Source organism: Ranitomeya variabilis, chromosome 5 (assembly GCF_051348905.1).
Source record: "Ranitomeya variabilis isolate aRanVar5 chromosome 5, aRanVar5.hap1, whole genome shotgun sequence".
Classification (NCBI taxonomy): Eukaryota; Metazoa; Chordata; class Amphibia; order Anura; family Dendrobatidae; genus Ranitomeya; species Ranitomeya variabilis.
The window spans coordinates 508,424,978-508,443,635 of record NC_135236.1 but is presented as its reverse complement, the minus strand read 5'-3'; the positions used below and the strand labels follow the sequence as shown (position 1 = coordinate 508,443,635).

General features: G+C 43.8%; 1 protein-coding gene across 3 annotated transcripts in view; it reads left to right on the top strand.

The window, feature by feature from the left end:
* LOC143776387 (ovomucoid-like) overlaps positions 1-18,658 on the top strand; it is an 88,505-nt gene that overhangs the window by 55,464 nt on the left and 14,383 nt on the right. For 2 of the 3 annotated variants that reach the window (XM_077265730.1, XM_077265729.1), the window contains exons 11-13: positions 1,007-1,125; positions 12,677-12,722; positions 16,485-16,594. In XM_077265730.1, the coding sequence (XP_077121845.1) occupies positions 1,007-1,125; positions 12,677-12,722; positions 16,485-16,594 (275 nt within the window). The remainder of the gene's footprint in view (positions 1-1,006; positions 1,126-12,676; positions 12,723-16,484; positions 16,595-18,658) is intronic. The other variant, XM_077265731.1, reaches the window with a different exon arrangement.

Here is an 18,658-nt window from a genome sequence, read left to right as displayed (position 1 = left end):
CAGAACAAATTCTTCCCCCTCCCCCCCAAAAAAAAAAACCATTCTCCCCCTACCAACTCTCTGATTTCCCATTGTGGTGTGCAATGAACAATAACACACAGTGCATGTGCTGGGAGGATTCACAAGTCTGCAGTCATATAGAATGACTACTCACTTTCCATTTTAGACAACCCCTTTAAGGCACATTATAAAAGATACCTATTACAATGCCATCCACTGTTATATTTTCCCAAATTGTGACTTTTATTCATGTGCAAATGAGGATCAGAGAAGTGGGGGACAGCACTGGCGGAGAGAAGCGAAGAACAGCAGATACCCTTTTGGTTATTCATTTGACACTGCATATTTTTGCACCAAAAACAGAGTCTTACAGTTCCAGCCGAGTGGATGGGATTTATCCACATCTCATGCCCACTGTCCTTCTCTACGCTGCATATACTGACCCGTAGTGGATGTTTGAAGCCTACAAAATGTCAATTTCTCCTGAGTGTTTGCTGAGTTTATGTGCGTATTTCCCCGTAGACTTGCATTAGATGCAGAAAATCTGCACTTAAAAAACCATATGAGTTTTAGTGCACATGTAATCCACAAAAGACTGTACCTACAAAGTTTAGTTGAGGCCAAACAACAGGATGTATCACAAACAACACAGCTTTATTTAAAACATAACATATCAAGAAGAGACAAAATCCTTAGTGTCAAAAACTATGAAAACCATGCGGGTAACCTAATTGACCTAATAGTTGCAGAAATGCTTCAGAAAATCTATAGCATCAAAGACTTACCAAATATTCATTATTGGACCGTAGACCAATTGATAAGGACCTTTCAAAATGCTTTAGACTTCCCTAGCCTAAACTACATCTGCTTGCTCAAGACTATTGTTGGTGACCGGTTCCCTATATGCCTATATCTTTTCCTTTCCAAGTTTTTACATTTTGAGACCTTCTGTGTTTTCAGTATTTTACATCTCATTACATCTCACTTATTTTCTCTTGTATATCAGGCAGTTCAGGATGAATGTGAAGGAATGAGAGAGTTTTGTACTTTTGACTATACACCAGTCTGTGGATCTGATGCTGTCACCTATCCCAACAAATGCACGTTCTGCAATGCTAAGAAAAGGTGAGTATCATATCAGTCACTGCCAATGCTATAAAGTATGATAGTCTATCAAAACTTCATGGTGTTGTCTACTGCTCAGACAATCCCTTCTTAAGTATTGTATTTCTCACTCTAAAATAAAAACGGTATATACTCCCCTCCCTTACCAGTGCCATTCCAGCGATGTCCTTGCTGGTCCGGCTGAGGCTCGGGTGACATTGTTATTCTCATAGACACTGCAGCCAGTCAGCCGTCGCTAATGTATACCGTCGTACCTCGGATGTCCAAAGGAAGAGTCATATCTGCCGACCATTAGCAACCGCTGATTGTTATGCCTTGTGAACACTGCAGCAAATGTCACATGAACCCTGGAAGACCTGGCGTCAACATTGCTGATACAAAATATGAGTTTCTGATACTTTTTTTTTATATTGGGGAATAAAGTATTTAAGAACGGATCGTCTAAAAAGTAGACCTCTTTAAGGCCTCTTTCACACTTCCGTCTTTTTGTTTCCGTCAAAATCCATTGTTTTGTGAAAAAAAAAAAATGGATCCAGCAAATGTTTTTGCTGGATCCGTTTTTTTTCTCATAGACTTGTATTAGTGACGGATTGTGATGGATGGCCTTCCGTGTCATCCGTCGTGTACTGGATCCGTGATAAAATTGCTGTCTGTCGGGCGGAGACAACGCACATAGAAACGTTTCTTGCGTACATCAGAAAATAGCCCAGCGACGGATCCTGCGCTGTCCGTGATTGGCTATAACGGAAGCCTATGGACGTTGCTGACCGTCAAAAGCAGGAATCCAGCGACGGATGCCGCCAATTGAAACTGAGCATGCGCGGAAGAATTTCCAGTCAGGAAAATTCTCTCTCGCTCTCTCTTTTACTGTTGATGCTGCCTATGCAGGATCAATAGTAAAAAGATATAATGTTAAAAATAATTTAAAAAAAAATTCGTGATAATCTTACCTTCCAGTGTCCCCCGCAGCTTTCCCGATGCTCGCGATGCTCCCGGCAGCTCCCGTTCCCAGTGATGCCTTGCAAAATGACCCGATGATGTAGTGGTCATCACAGGTCATTGTCTCGCAAGGTATCACTGGGAACGGGAGCTGCCGGGAGCATCGCGAGCATCGGGAAGGATGCAGGGGTCGCAGGAAGGCTGCGGGGGACGCCGGAAGGGAAGAATATCACGATTTTTTATTTTGTTTATTATTTTTAACATGGGTTGTGTTGTGTATGCGTTTTCGCAGTGAAAAAACGCGATAATTATGCATACACAACGTGTGCACATACCCTTAAATTCTGGCAACAACTGCCTTGACGGATCCATCAAAAAACGGATCCAGTGCATCCGTTTTTTACAATCTGTACAGGATCCGTCTTTTCAACATTTTGACGGATTGTGACTGATTTAAAAAAACAGAAGTGTGAAAGAGGCCTAAGATGTTGTTTCTAAACTAATAAATAGACATAGTGCAGAATAGATTATATATAACACATATATGTTCGGCCTGTATTCAGTCTATGCACTGCAGCTTTAACATAGGGACTGACGTTATGTAAGCATGGTGGGAACTGCAACTTTTTCTTAATGTTGTAGCAAAATATATATTCACTGCTCAAAAAAATAAAGGGAACACTAAAATACCACATCCTAGATATCTCTGAATGAAATATTCCAGTTGCAAATTTTTATTCATTGCATAGTGGAATGTGTTCAGAACAATCAAACATAACAATTATCAATGTAAATCAAAATGAATATCCCATGGAGGTCTAGATTTGGAATGATACTCAAAATCAAAGTGGAAAATCAACTTACCAACTTACAGGCTGATACAACTTCAGTGGGAATGCCTCATTACAAGGAAATGATGCTCAGTATAAGGGCTCATTTCCACATGCGAGGCACACGTCCGTATCTCGCATGTGGAAACCAAGCTGTGGAGCCGGCACTCAGGAGCGGAGCGTGCGGCCGCATAGGAACACATGGAGCTGCACGCTCCGCTCCTGAGTGCCGGCGCCAGAGCTTGATTTCCACATGCGAGATACGGACGTGTGACTCGCATGTGGAAATGAGCCCTTATGTGTGGCCTCCATGTGCCTGTACGACCTCACTACTGTACAACGTCTGGGCATGCTCCTGATGAGGCAGGCGATGTTCTCCTGAAGGATCTCCTCCCAGACCTGGACTAAAGCATCCGCCAACTCCTGGACAGTCTGTGGTGCAACGTGACATTGGTGGATGGAGCGAGACATGATGTCCCAGATGTGCTCAATCGGATTCAGGTCTGAGGAATGGGCGGGCCAGTCTGTAGCTTCAATGCCTTCATCTTGCAGGAACTGCTGACACACTCCAGCCACATGAGATCTGGCATTGTCCTGCATTAGGGGGAACTGTTGTGAATTGGACTTTTTGGCTCCCTCTTGTGGTCACTAGCGACATGACACTTTGAGCTTCTTTCTCTAGCTTGGTACCCACCTGGCTCGTTAGTCCAGGGGTGTTGCTATTTAAGCTTCCTGGATTTTCAGTCTGGTGCCTGGCATCGTTGTAATCAGTTCCTTTCTGTTTGCTCCTGTCTGCTGGTCCTGGTTCTTGCAAAATAAGCTAAGTCCTGCTTCCTTATTTTTTGGTTAATTGCATTTGCTCTTATTTCTGTCCAGCTTGTACCAAATGTGATTCCTGATATAGCTGGAAGATCTAGGGGGCTGATATTCTCCCCCCGTGCCGTTAGACGGTTCGGGGGTTCTTGAATATTCAGCGTGGAAATTTTGATAGGATTTTTGCTGACCGTATAAGTCATCTTCCTATATTCTGCTATTAGTCAGTGGGCCTCTCTTTGCTAAAAAAAGCCTAGTTACCACTGCCCTATGAGCTGGTTTTTTGTGTTTGCAGACTTGGTTATAAATTCTGAGACCCTCTGCCATTGGGGTCATAACAGTATGCCAGGCCAAAGGTGAATGTTTAATGCATTGCAGAAGTGGGATAATAAGAAAGGAAATTCTGAGTTTTTTTTTTTTTTTTTTTCTTCCTCCCCTTTACCTCAGAGTGGCTTGAGCTTGCTGCAGACATGAATGTCCAGACCTTGATTACTAGTGTGGATCAGCTTGCTGCTCGTGTGCAGGGTATTCAAGATTTTGTTACCAGTAGTCCTATGTCAGAACCTAAAATACCTATTCCTGAACTGTTTTCTGGAGACCGATTTAAGTTTAGGAATTTCAGGAATAATTGTAAATTGTTTCTATCTCTGAGACCCCGTTCGTCTGGAGACTCAGCTCAGCAAGTTAAAATTGTTATCTCTTTCTTGCGGGGCGACCCTCAGGATTGGGCTTTCTCGTTAGCGCCAGGAGATCCGGCATTGGCAAATATTGATGCGTTTTTTCTGGCGCTCGGGTTGCTTTACGAGGAACCCAATCTTGAAATTCAGGCAGAAAAAGCCTTGCTGGCTATCTCTCAGGGTCAGGATGAAGCTGAAGTGTATTGCCAAAAATTTCGGAAATGGTCCGTGCTTACTCAGTGGAATGAGTGTGCTCTGGCCGCAAATTTCAGAAATGGCCTTTCTGAAGCCATTAAGAATGTGATGGTGGGTTTCTCCATTCCTACAAGTCTAAATGATTCCATGGCGCTGGCTATTCAGATTGACCGGCGTTTGCGGGAGCGCAAAGCCGCTAATCCTCTGGTGGTGTTGTCTGAACAGACACCTGATTTAATGCAATGTGGTAGAATTCAGACTAGAAATGAACGGAAAAATCATAGACGTCTGAATGGGTTGTGTTTTTACTGTGGTGATTCTACACATGTTATATCAGCATGCTCTAAACGCCTAACAAGGGTTGTTAGTCCTGTCGCCATTGGTAATCTGCAACCTAAATTTATTTTGTCTGTGACTTTAATTTGCTCATTGTCTTCCTACCCTGCTATGGCGTTTGTGGATTCAGGTGCTGCCCTGAGTCTTATGGATCTGTCATTTGCCAAGCGCTGTGGTTTTGTACTTGAGCCGTTGGTAAATCCTATCCCTCTTAGAGGTATTGATGCTACGCCATTGGCGGAAAATAAGCCGCAGTTTTGGACACAGGTAACCATGTGCATGACTCCTGAACATCGGGAGGTGATTCGTTTTCTTGTTCTGCATAAAATGCATGATTTGGTCGTTTTGGGTCTGCCATGGTTACAGTCCCATAATCCAGTTTTGGATTGGAAGGCAATGTCAGTGTCAAGTTGGGGCTGTCAGGGAATTCATGGTGATTCCCCGCCGGTGTCTATTGCTTCCTCTACTCCTTCGGAAGTTCCTGAGTATTTGTCTGATTATCAGGATGTTTTCAGCGAGTCCAGGTCCAGTGCTCTTCCTCCTCATAGGGATTGTGACTGCGCTATAGCTTTGATTCCAGGTAGTAAATTTCCTAAGGGAAGATTATTTAATCTGTCTGTACCTGAGCATACCGCAATGCGTTCGTATATCAAGGAGACTCTGGAGAAGGGGCATATCCGTCCATCCTCTTCCCCTCTTGGTGCGGGATTCTTTTTTGTGGCCAAGAAGGACGGATCTTTGAGACCTTGTATAGACTATCGGCGTCTGAATAAAATCACTGTTAAATTTCAGTATCCTTTGCCTCTGTTGTCAGACTTGTTTGCCCGGATTAAGGGTGCCAAGTGGTTCACCAAGATAGATCTTCGTGGTGCGTACAACCTTGTGCGCATTAAGCAAGGAGATGAATGGAAAACTGCATTTAATACGCCCGAAGGTCATTTTGAGTACTTGGTGATGCCTTTTGGGCTCTCTAATGCTCCTTCAGTTTTTCAGTCCTTTATGCATGATATCTTCCGGAAGTATCTGGATAAATTTCTGATTGTTTATCTGGATGATATTCTGTTTTTTTCTGATGATTGGGACTCTCATGTTAAGCAGGTCAGGACGGTGTTTCAGGTTTTGCGTGAGAATGCTTTGTTCGTTAAGGGTTCAAAGTGTCTCTTTGGAGTACAGAAGGTTCCCTTTTTGGGTTTTATTTTTTCCCCTTCTGCGGTGGAGATGGACCTAGTCAAGGTCCGAGCTATTCATGATTGGACTCAACCCACGTCAGTTAAGAGTCTGCAGAAGTTCTTGGGTTTTGCTAACTTCTACCGTCGTTTTATCGCTAACTTTTCTAGCGTTGTTAAACCTTTGACGGATATGACCAAGAAAGGTTCTGATGTTGCTAACTGGGCTCCTGCAGCCGTGGAAGCTTTCCAAGAGCTGAAGCGCCGGTTTACTTCGGCGCCTGTTTTGTGCCAGCCTGATGTCTCACTTCCCTTTCAGGTTGAAGTGGATGCTTCTGAGATCGGGGCAGGGGCCGTTTTGTCGCAGAGAGGCCCTGGTTGCTCTGTAATGAGACCATGTGCTTTTTTTTCTAGGAAGTTTTCGCCTGCTGAGCGGAACTATGATGTTGGCAATCGGGAGTTGTTGGCCATGAAGTGGGCATTTGAGGAGTGGCGTCATTGGCTCGAGGGTGCTAAGCATCGTTTGGTGGTCTTGACTGATCACAAGAATCTGATGTATCTCGAGTCTGCTAAACGCCTGAATCCTAGACAGGCCCGTTGGTCATTGTTTTTCTCCCGTTTTGACTTTGTGGTCTCGTACCTACCAGGTTCAAAGAATGTAAAGGTTGATGCTCTTTCAAGGAGCTTTTTGCCTGACTCTCCTGGAGTTTCAGAGCCAGCTGGTATTCTTAAAGAGGGAGTAATCTTGTCAGCCATTTCTCCTGATTTGCGACGTGTGTTGCAGAGATTTCAGGCTGGTAGACCTGACTCTTGTCCACCTGACAGACTGTTTGTTCCTGATAAATGGACCAGCAGAGTCATTTCCGAGGTTCATTCCTCGGTGTTGGCAGGGCATCCGGGAATTTTTGGCACCAGAGATTTGGTGGCTAGGTCCTTTTGGTGGCCTTCCTTGTCACGGGATGTACGGTCATTTGTGCAGTCCTGTGGGACTTGTGCTCGAGCTAAGCCTTGCTGTTCTCGTGCCAGCGGGTTGCTCTTGCCTTTACCTGTCCCGAAGAGGCCTTGGACACACATTTCCATGGATTTCATTTCAGATCTTCCGGTGTCTCAGGGCATGTCTGTCATCTGGGTGGTATGTGATCGCTTTTCCAAGATGGTCCATTTGGTGTCCTTGCCTAAGCTGCCTTCCTCTTCCGATCTGGTTCCTTTATTCTTTCAGAATGTGGTTCGCTTGCACGGCATTCCTGAGAATATCATGTCTGACAGAGGATCCCAGTTTGTTTCCAGGTTCTGGCGATCCTTTTGTGCTAGGATGGGCATTAATTTGTCATTTTCGTCTGCCTTTCATCCTCAGACTAATGGCCAAACGGAGCGAACAAATCAGACTCTGGAGGCTTATTTGAGGTGTTTTGTTTCTGCAGATCAGGATGATTGGGTGAGCTTCTTGCCATTGGCTGAGTTTGCCCTTAATAATCGGGCTAGTTCCGCTACTTTGGTTTCGCCATTTTTCTGCAACTCTGGTTTTCATCCTCGTTTTTCCTCGGGACATGTTGAGCCCTCTGACTGTCCTGGGGTAGATTCTGTGGTGGATAGGTTGCAGCGGATCTGGAATCATGTGGTGGACAACCTAAAGTTGTCACAGGAGAAGGCTCAGCGTTTTGCCAACCGCCGCCGCGGTGTGGGTCCCCGACTTCGTGTTGGGGATTTGGTGTGGCTGTCTTCTCGGTTTGTTCCTATGAAGGTCTCCTCTCCTAAATTTAAGCCATCGCTTCATCGGTCCTTATAGGATTTTGGAAATCCTTAATCCAGTGTCCTTTCGCTTGGATCTTCCGGTGTCGTTTGCCATTCACAACGTGTTCCATAGGTCTTTGTTGCTGCGCTACGTTGTGCCTGTGGTTCCTTCTGTTGAGCCTCCTGCTCCGGTGTTGGTTGAGGGCGAGTTGGAGTACGTGGTGGAGAAGATCTTGGATTCTCGTCTCTCCAGACGGAGGCTTCAGTATCTGGTCAAGTGGAAGGGCTATGGTCAGGAGGATAATTCCTGGGTGGTCGCCTCTGATGTTCATGCGGCCGATTTAGTTCGTGCCTTTCACGCTGCTCATCCTGATCGTCCTGGTGGTCTTGGTGAGGGTTCGGTGACCCCTCCTTAAGGGGGGGTACTGTTGTGAATTGGACTTTTTGGCTCCGTCTTGTGGTCACTAGCGACATGACACTTTGAGCTTCTTTCTCTAGCTTGGTACCCACCTGGCTCGTTAGTCCAGGGGTGTTGCTATTTAAGCTTCCTGGATTTTCAGTCTGGTGCCTGGCATCGTTGTAATCAGTTCCTTTCTGTTTGCTCCTGTCTGCTGGTCCTGGTTCTTGCAAAATAAGCTAAGTCCTGCTTCCTTATTTTTTGGTTAATTGCATTTGCTCTTATTTCTGTCCAGCTTGCACCAAATGTGATTCCTGATATAGCTGGAAGCTCTAGGGGGCTGATATTCTCCCCCCGTGCCGTTAGACGGTTCGGGGGTTCTTGAATATTCAGCGTGGAAATTTTGATAGGATTTTTGCTGACCGTATAAGTCATCTTCCTATATTCTGCTATTAGTCAGTGGGCCTCTCTTTGCTAAAAAAAGCCTAGTTACCACTGCCCTATGAGCTGGTTTTTTGTGTTTGCAGACTTGGTTATAAATTCTGAGACCCTCTGCCATTGGGGTCATAACAGGGAACCCAGGGCCAACCGCACCAGCATATGGTCTCACAAGGGTTCTGAGGATCTCATCTCGGTACCTAATGGCAGTCAGACTACCTCTGGCGAGAACATGGAGGGCTCTGCGGCCCTCCAAAGAAATGCCACCCCACACCATTACTGACCCACTGCCAAACTGGTCATGCTGAAGGATGTTGCAGGCAGCAGATCACTCTCCACGGCATCTCCAGACTCTGTCACATGTGCTCAGTGTGAACCTGCTTTCATCTGTGATGAGTACAGGGCGCCAGTGGCAAATTTGCCAATCCTGATGTTCTGTTGCAACTGCCAAGCCTCCTGCACAGTGTTGGGCTGTGAGCACAACCCCCATCTGTGTACATCGGGCCCTCAGACCATCCTCATGGAGTCGGTTTCTAACGGTTTGTGCAGACACATGCACATTTGTGGCCTGCTGGAGGTCATTTTGCAGGGCTCTAGTAGTGCTCCTCCTGTTCTTCCTTGCACAAAGGCGGAGGTAGTGGTCCTTCTGCGGGGTTGTTGCCCTCCTATGGCCCCCTCCATGTCTCCTGGTGTACTAGCCTGTCTCCTGGTAGTGCATCCAGCCTCTGGACACTAAGCTGACAGACACAGCAATCCTTCTTGCCACAGCTCACATTGATGTTCCATACTGGATGAGCTGCACTACCTGAGCCACTTGTATGGGTTGTAGAGTCCGTCTCATGCTACCCCGAGTGTGAAAGCACAACCAACATTTAAAAGTGACCAAAACATCAGCCATAAAGCATTGGTACTGAGACGTGGTCTGTGGTCTCCACCTGCAGAACCACTCCTTTATTGAGGGTGTCTTGATAATTGCCAATAATTTCCATCTGTTGTCTATTCCATTTGCTCAACAGCATGTGAAATTGATTGTCAATCAGTGTTGCTTCCTAAGTGGACAGTTTGATTTCACGGAAGTTTGATTTACTTGGAGATATATTCTGTTGTTTAAGTGTTCCCTTTATTTTTTTGAGCAGTGTATGTACAGTGAGTAAAATAGGTATTTGCCAATGCCACTGCTAATTTTGCGTGTTTTCACACCTACGAAGAATGGAGAGGTCTGTCATTTTTATTGTAGGTACACTCCAACTGTGAAAGACAAAATCTAAAAATAAAAACCAGAAAATCACATTGTCTGAATTTTAAATAATTAAATTGCACTCTATTGCATGAACTACGTATTTGATCACCTACCAACCAGCAAGAATGCGGGCTCTCACAGACCTCTTGTTTTTTTCATAACAAGCCCTCCTACTCTGCACTCATTACCTGTATTAATTGCACCTGTTTGAACTTGTTACCTGTATAAAAGACACCTGTACAAACAATCAATCATTCCAAGCTGTGAACTGGACTTATTATTTTGGGAAGGTACCAATATTCATAGATCTTCCCTGCCTATTAATATCAGCCACAAGCTGACTTCTTTGCCTTTTCAGGTAAAAATGGGAAGACCCTTGACATAGGGCCCCCCTTTTTGAATAGCCAGGTAAGACAAAGCAGACCATTGGGGGCTGATTTTAATAGGCTGGGAAGGTCCATGGATATTGGCCCCTACCCAACCTAATAAGACCTTCTCTCAGTTTCCCCAGAAATGGCACATCCTGAGCTCTTCACAATTGACTTGGTGCGGTGGAAATCGGGTTAATAGCTTTTGGGGTTGATGTCAGCTGTGTAATGTCAGCTGGCATCAAGCCCAGAGATTAGTAATTGAGAAGCGTCTATCAGACACCCACATTACTAGCCCTGTATTTTTTTTAAAAAAAGGGCACACACAAGAAAAAATTTTTTACGGAATAAAGACTCCCCTACACATTCCCTGGTTTACTCATTTATTATGGAAAAAATATTCCTAGCTGCTCTGACGTAATCTATTGTGGTTTCCATGATGCCAGTGATTCTCTCCTGCAACCTATGGAAAGTTGTTATCCACAGGTTTGGGTTCATTCATCCCTAGTCCTTACGCTCATTAGAGAAGATGGCTCTGATTCATTTAAAGAGGTATTCTTATATTATTTTGCTTTAGTGAGTTAGATAGCAGAGAAATAAGCAATTTTTTGATTAGTGATAGCTTTTATCTTACATAGTGTACAGCTGTTTTCCAAGGAAATCAGTCATCAGCTCTGAGGTAACTTCTAAGGTACCAGTCAGTTTTTACCAGCCTGTTGATTTTTGAAGAATCGTCATATACTCACCTCTCTCCCCTTCCCTCTCAGATCCTGACTGAGTTGCCATAATCAGTACTGAATAATCACGGTCCCATGGGCCAGAACTCTTACAGATTTCAGACCAGGTTTTTTAACCCCTTTTTGTTATCGGGCGTAATAATATGCCGATGTCAGACACCCTCCCTTTGATGTGGGCTCTGGCATTGAGCCCGCATCTTTTCGCGATCCTCCCAGCAGCTGTTAACCCATTAAATGCCGCTGTCAAACTCTGACAGCGGCATTTAACGCGCTCTTCCGGTAAGTGCGCCGGAAATCTCCCCCATCGGCACTCATGTCACATGACCGCAGGATGGGTTGGCCTGATAACCTGAGGTTTCTAGCAGACCTCTATGTTTGTCACTGCCGGATTGATATGAGCGCCGCCCGGTGGTCGGCGCTCCTATCAAGTCAGCAATTCTGCTACATACAGGTGATCTATAGTTATGGCAGCTTCTAGTCTCCCATAGACACTATTGAAGCATGCTAAAAGTAAAAAAAAGTTTTTAAAAATATAAAAACAACATAAAAGTTCAAATCACCCCTCTTTTGCCCCATTGAAAATAAAGCAATAAAAAAAAATCAAACAAACACATTTGGTATCGCTACGTTCAGAATCACCCGATCTATCAATATAAAAAAGAATTAACCCGATCGTTAAACGGCGTAATGATAAAGAAAGTCAAATCTCCAGAATTACGTTTTTTTGGTAGCCGCAACATTGCATTAAAACGCAATAACGGGTGATCAAAAGATCCATTCTGCACCAAAATGGAATCTTTAAAAACGTCAGCTCGGTGCGCAGAAAATCAACCCTCACCCAACCTGAGATCATGAAAAGCGGAGACGCTACGGGTATCGGAAAATGGCGCCTTTTTTTTTTTTTTTTTTTTTTTTAAACAAATTTTGAATTTTTTTTCACCACTTAGATAAAAAAGAACCTAGACATGTTTGGTGTCTATGAACTCGTAATCACTTGGAGAATCATAATGGCATGTCATTTTAAGCTTTTAATGAACATAGTAAAAAAGCAAAACAAAAAACAGTTGTGGAATTGCACTTTTTTTTGCAACTTCACCACACTTTGAATTTTTTTTCCCGTTTTTTTTAGTACACTATATGTTAAAACCAATGGTGTCGTTTAAAATTACCACTCTTCCTGCAAAAAATAAGCCCTCACATGGCCATATTGATGGAAAAATAAAAAAACGAAACCACAAAGATGAAAATACCTCCGGTCATGAAGAGGTTAATTACAATTTTCACTTTCTTGAGTCATGTGATTGTTCAAAGATCCAGTTTTCTCTATGTCTGTCTGAGTGTAGGCTCAGAATAAACCCTTGTAGACCATTCTTTTGTTATAGCAGGATGGAGCTCCTGACGTGAACTGTGAGCTGCTCAAGTGACAACTTGAGAATACCTATTTAACAGACTTTGACCATGTATGAGCAGCTTATGATCAGTATGTTCTGTTACTAGAGGTAAACAATAAATCGTCCAATCACTGACTGCAAAGTCTTCAAAATAGTTGCAAGCCATGTTCATATTAGTAACGTATACAGTGTCCAAATAATTTGTATACCACTCAGATTAACCAGGGCAGCATTTTACACTAAATGAAATATTAACGCCATTTTTAACACCATTTTCCTGCTTTTATTTGCAGTAAAACTGGCCTACGTCTTGCATCCGAAGGAGAATGCCAACCAAAGGTTTATATATTATTATATTTTTTATTATTATTTTTTATCGTATACAGGATGCGTTAAAATTTTTTTTTGAAAATAAAAAGTTTTCCTCTTTCCATGGTATAGGTCAGATTACTGGGACCCCTAGCAGTCTCAGTGCTCTGCAGCTCGGGCTCAAATGGATCAGAGGAATATCTCCTTAGCGTCTGAGCCATTCATTGTAAATGGACTTGCTGTAAATATGCAAGTACAGTGCTTGTGGAGCGCCCGCCAGGGCCGTGGGGTACTCGGACAGGTCTTCAGGGGGGTTATAACGGCAGCATTGACCTTGAACATGGCACTGGGCGTCTAATAAAATTAAAATGAAAGGGGAATAAAATTTATAGGGGATTAGTTTGTGACACCACCTGTGGTGTTCGGCAATGGATGGCCGACTCTGCTTAAGGAAACCGCTGGGGCCGATGGTGATGAAGCTGGGATGGTTCTGCTCCCCACAGGTGGAGAGGGGCCCCAGGGCTACCAGTACTGTTATAAGGGTTCATGGACACTGGGGTGCAGAACTGAGGGTGCGATAAATGACTGGAGGACACAAGGGCTGTAGGTTTGTAGGTTTTCTTTACCTTTACTCGAGGCTGAAGGTGTAGTCCGGGGCACGGGGAACAGATGATACTGGGAATCCGGGCAGCCTGGAAGCAACTTGGGATCCACCAAGGTCCGCCAGGTGGGTTTGGAGGCCTACCTACTGCGCTGCTCTCTTAGGTCCTTGCTGCTTTAAGCTCTGCTCAAGTTCCTCTCCTGCATGTTGCTTCTAACCTGTAAGGCAGACAGCGTGAGCCTATCATGAGCACTGCCTTTTCACTCACAGCCCCGGGCTCTTGGTCTGCTGTGGTGCCTCCGGGTATTCGGTTTGGCAAGGGAGCTTGCAGTTCCCTGCCCTCCAGATTCGGCTGTCAGGGCGTACAGCACCCACATAGCCATGGACTCTGGCATCCTATTTCGTCAGCGCTCCGTTGTGGGGTGAGCTTGGTTACAGTTCCAGTCTCCAGGTTCTCCTCAACTTCCCTCCTCTCTTCTCACTCTCAGACTACTCACTAACTATCCCCACATCCAGGCCAGAACTTATAGGGAAGCTCCTCTGAAACCGGGTGTTAGAGCTCCCCCTTCTGGTCTGGAGTAAGGAAAGGTGTTGGATGCTGGTATTACCTAGTAAGGGAACACCTCCTTGCTTCCAGGCATGACATCACCCCCTGTGAGGGAGGCAATGCCACAGTGGCTACCAAACTCCTGGGGTGCCAAACTTGGCTTTCTCCTGGAGTCCCATAAACAATGAATGTAGTGGAGCTTGCGCACCTTTGTTCAATTCAAGACATGGCTGCAGATCTGGGCTCTCACGGTTCCAGAACTTTGATTTTGGAATAGATTAAACATAACTTGGGATTTTGGGAATAACCATTCAGGTTTTGCTACAATTTATAGCTATCACTGTCTGATCATATAGTATATCATGCCGTTCCTTGTGCATATTTGGACATTTCATTCACTTTACAGGCACTAAATTATAGAGCTTGTGACGTAGATAATCCAAAATGATCTGCTATAATGCTGTCACATGTTTCCTGTTATTCCTGCAGTTATGCAATTCAATTTAATGCGATTAATGTATCTTAGGGCTCGCACACACGTCCGATTATATTGGACAAATGCTATCTGTGGTTTTCACGGATAGCACTTACCATATTTTGCGGACTATAAGACGCACAACGGACCACAAGACGCACCTAGGTTTTAGAGGAGTAAATTAGGGAAAAAAATGGAAGCAAAAAATGTGGTCAATTCTGTACTTAATATTCCCTTTCCTGGCACATGGCACCCTCATCCCTACCCAGGTATGCATGGATCCCTTAACCCTATCCTGGCAGGAATGATCGCCCTCATCCCTATACTAGTATGCATGGCCCCATCCCTATCCTGGTATGCAGGGCCCCCATCTCATCGTAGTATACATGGTCCCATCCTTATCCTGGTATGCAGGGCCCCATCCCTATTCTGGTATGATTTCCCCCAAAACCGGTCCTGGCATGCATTGCCCCATCCTTATAATTGGCCCCCACCCCATCTCCATCCTGGTATACATGGCCCCATCAGAAAACATTTAAAAAACAAACCATTACACTTACCATCCTCTGCTCCCTCGCAGCATCCTGCTCCAGTGCTAGCACCTGCTTTATGCTTGTAAGCAGCGCTTGGCCAGGACGTAATGCGCTGCTCACAAGCAGAGCACAGCTGCCGGAATACTCGCCGGGACTGTGCACACAGGGCAGTGATAATTCATTGCTCTTCAGTAGCGCATAGTGTCAGCCGCCAGCTTCCTGCTGCTACCGGCGGTCACATGTGCCGCTACTTAAGAGAAATTAATATTCATGAATATTTAGTATTTTATATTTCTGACTTTTGTATGTCTATTTTTATTCTTTTAATTATTTTGTTATACAATAAAGAATATAATTTTTATTGATTTTGAGCATTGTACATTTCTATATAGGTATTCTTGTCATTATAGACAATGACATCTAACAGGTTAAACTGTTGCATTTGTTGCATAGTATCTCTGAGATGTCAGTAGTATAACATAGCTAATACCTGCACTGTAGTGGGCAGGCTCAGCTCCTGAGCTCGCTCCCTACAATTAGTGAACAGATTGCTATGAGATATTATCAAAGATATTAAATATGTATTCCCATTCCTTTAATAAAATGATAGAAAAATGATATGATATGCCAATTCCAGGGTACCTTAATTCAGGACACTTTACCTATCTTGATAGTGTAGAGGCTGCAGCATTGGTGTATTGCTGCTTCCTCTTCACTGTTCGAGGGAATGTTGTGCGCTGAAGTTCTCTCCTCATCACCTGCCAGTTCCACTGTGCAGGGAAAGACAACGTATCTCTTCTACATATACAATTTTAGTATATATAAAAGCATATTTCCCAAGTTTTTTTTTTGTAGAATGGTGGTAAACCAAGACATACTACATGTTGAAAAAATACAGTTGACCCAATAACATAAAAAAACTCCACAAAAATATTTTTGTGATACTCTGATATGTTACTAAAGACATTACTGTAACACACAAGAATAGGTTAGTGTCAATTCAGTCAAATTTTCCACTATATTTGCAGTGGTAAAAGAGGTTGTCCGCTCTAAAGAGAAAAGTCTGCAGTCATTATGTGTAACTGCAGACTTTTGAGTTCCCCAAATGCACGCACTGCGCTCTGCGAGGATTTGCCGGTTTCTGAGCTGGGAATGGCGGTGATGTATTTGATATGCATATTCCTGGGCAGAAGCAGTCTAGTGGCCACAATCTCACTCAATAGAAGTATATTGGGTGAGGCCGCGCCCACTAGATGGTCATGCCCTTTAGATGGCAGTGCCCACTGAATGGCCTTTCCCACTTGTATTGAGCGAGGCTGCTCTCACTGGACTGCTCCTGCCCGGGAGTATGCATGTCGCATACATCACCACCACACCCCGCTCAGAAACCAACACATCCTCGCAGCGCACACTGTGTGCACTGGGGGGATTCAAAAGTCTGCAGTCACACAGTGACTGTAGACTTTTCATTTTAGACCAAACAACCTCTTTAAGCAGTTGCTTAAGTTAAGTTACAAGAAAAATTACATAAATTTAAATAAATAACTTATTGTCTATGAGGAGTTTTAAGTTAAATAATTTTATATGCATACATGATGGCTATAAAAAAGAAATTCGGTATTTTTCGTCACTGCAGGATGAATGTGAGGGATTCGGAAATGTTTGTGCTTTAATTTATCAACCAGTCTGTGGATCTGATGGTGTTACCTATGACAGCAAATGCAATTTATGCGGTTCTAAGAAAAAGTAAGTATTGCTCAGATGTAAAGCAATGATAAAAATGTTTGAATAGGATATATCATTTGAAAAACATCATGTAAACCACGATTTTATCATAAATGTTTATTTTTTTAGAATTTGAAGGCTATTTTTTTATGTGACTATAAATATCATAAAATGCTTACGTACCCAAAATTGACATTAGTGAAGTCACAATAAACTATATATCCCATTTTCTGGGACTTTCTGGTCTGCCTTGCTGTATAGATGGGCACATCAGCGGAAGGATTTGAACAACAATCAGTCGTACACTGCACAAATCTGGCCTTTATGGAAAAGTGGCAAGAGGAAAGCCATTTCTCAAAGATATCCATAAAAAGTGTCATTTAAAGTTTGCAACAAGCCACCTGGGAGACACACCAAACATGTGGAAGAAGGTGCTCTGGTCAGATGGAACCAAAATCGAACTTTTTGGCAACAATGCCAAACGATATGTTTGGCGTAAAGGCAACACAGCTCATCACCCTTAACACACCATCCCCACTGTCAAACATGGTTTGGGCCTGCTTTTCTTCAGCAGGGACAGGGAAGATGGTTAAAATTGATGGCAAGATTGAGCCAAATGCAGGACCATTCTTGAAGAAAACCTGTTGGAGTCTGCAAAAGACTTGAGACTGGGAACGGAGATTTGTCTTCCAACAAGACAATGATCCCAAACATAAAGCAAAATCTTGCAAAGTCTACATATACATAAAAACACTTACGTTTGAGAGAGCACCTGAGCAAGGGGCTGTAAGGTAGTCTGGAAACATAAGTGAGTAATCTATCAAATATAAATAGTAATGGAGCATATTCCCATCATATTTTACCTTATTTCAATGATGATATATAGTATGATATACTCCGGTGCACACTCTCACATAAAAATGCAGATTTATAGAAGATTTATCCAGTGTAGTATATAAGTATAAATGACAATGTATCATGACAATAGTACCTATCAATGTTAATGAGGAAAACAAAACTCCTTCAAAGAATGCATGTATGAGGGGTGTTCATTAAAGATTTCCCCTGAACCACTTCCTGTGGACTGAGTGCAATGAAGCATGGCACAGTTATTAGTCATTCTCTACATAGGTGCCACCTAGGGACACACACTTCTCCCATCTCTTTAATCAACTGTAAACACCTCTCTTGTAGAAGTCGACAGGTTGCTCCAAAAGCCATGTTGTGACTTCAGAAATTAGAGTCTCATCTTCTGAAAAATGCTTACCCTTTAAAAATAACTTCATTGTTGGAAAGAGGTGGAAGTCTGATGCGAGTTTGGGCGAATAAGGGGGATGCGGTAGAATTTCAAAGCTACAGGAGCGTGCTTCCATTTGGGCAACATGTGAGTTGTGAACTGGTGCATTGCCTTGCAGATGGCAGACATCTTTGGTGAGCATGCCACGTCTCTTGGTTTTGATGGCCTCCCACAATTTTCGCAGCAGTGAAGCATAGTATGCCCTAGTGACCATTGTACCCTTTGCTAGGAAATCCATCAATACTATTCCGTGCTAGTCACAAAATACTGTGAACAAGACCTTGCCTGCCGAGGGTTGGGCACCTGCCTTCTTTGGAGGTGGTGAGCCATGATTCCTCCATTGCATCAACTGGACTTTAGTCTCAGAATCATAGTGATGGACCCAGGTTTCATCCTGTGTGATCAGCCTGTTGAAAAAATCCTCCTGGTTTCCATGGCACATCGTTAATAGAGCCTGAGAGCATTCAGTTCGTTCCTGCTTCTGGAAAGGTGTGAGTAGCTGGGGAAGCCAGCGAGCGGATATCATTTGCATGTGAAGATGGTCTTGGATGATTTTTTTTTCATGGAACCCGCACTAATCTTGACATTTTGGGCGAGGTGGTGAATGGTTACTCGGCGATTTTCCAAACTGGCGACCTCCACTTGCTGGATGGTGTGTTCATCTAAAGCAGAGTGGGGTCACCGTGGAAATGGAGCTGTTTGCACTGAAGTCCGACCACATTTGAATTAACGATGCCAGTTCTTGACTACATCATATGATGGGGAATCATCACCATAAATCTTTCATC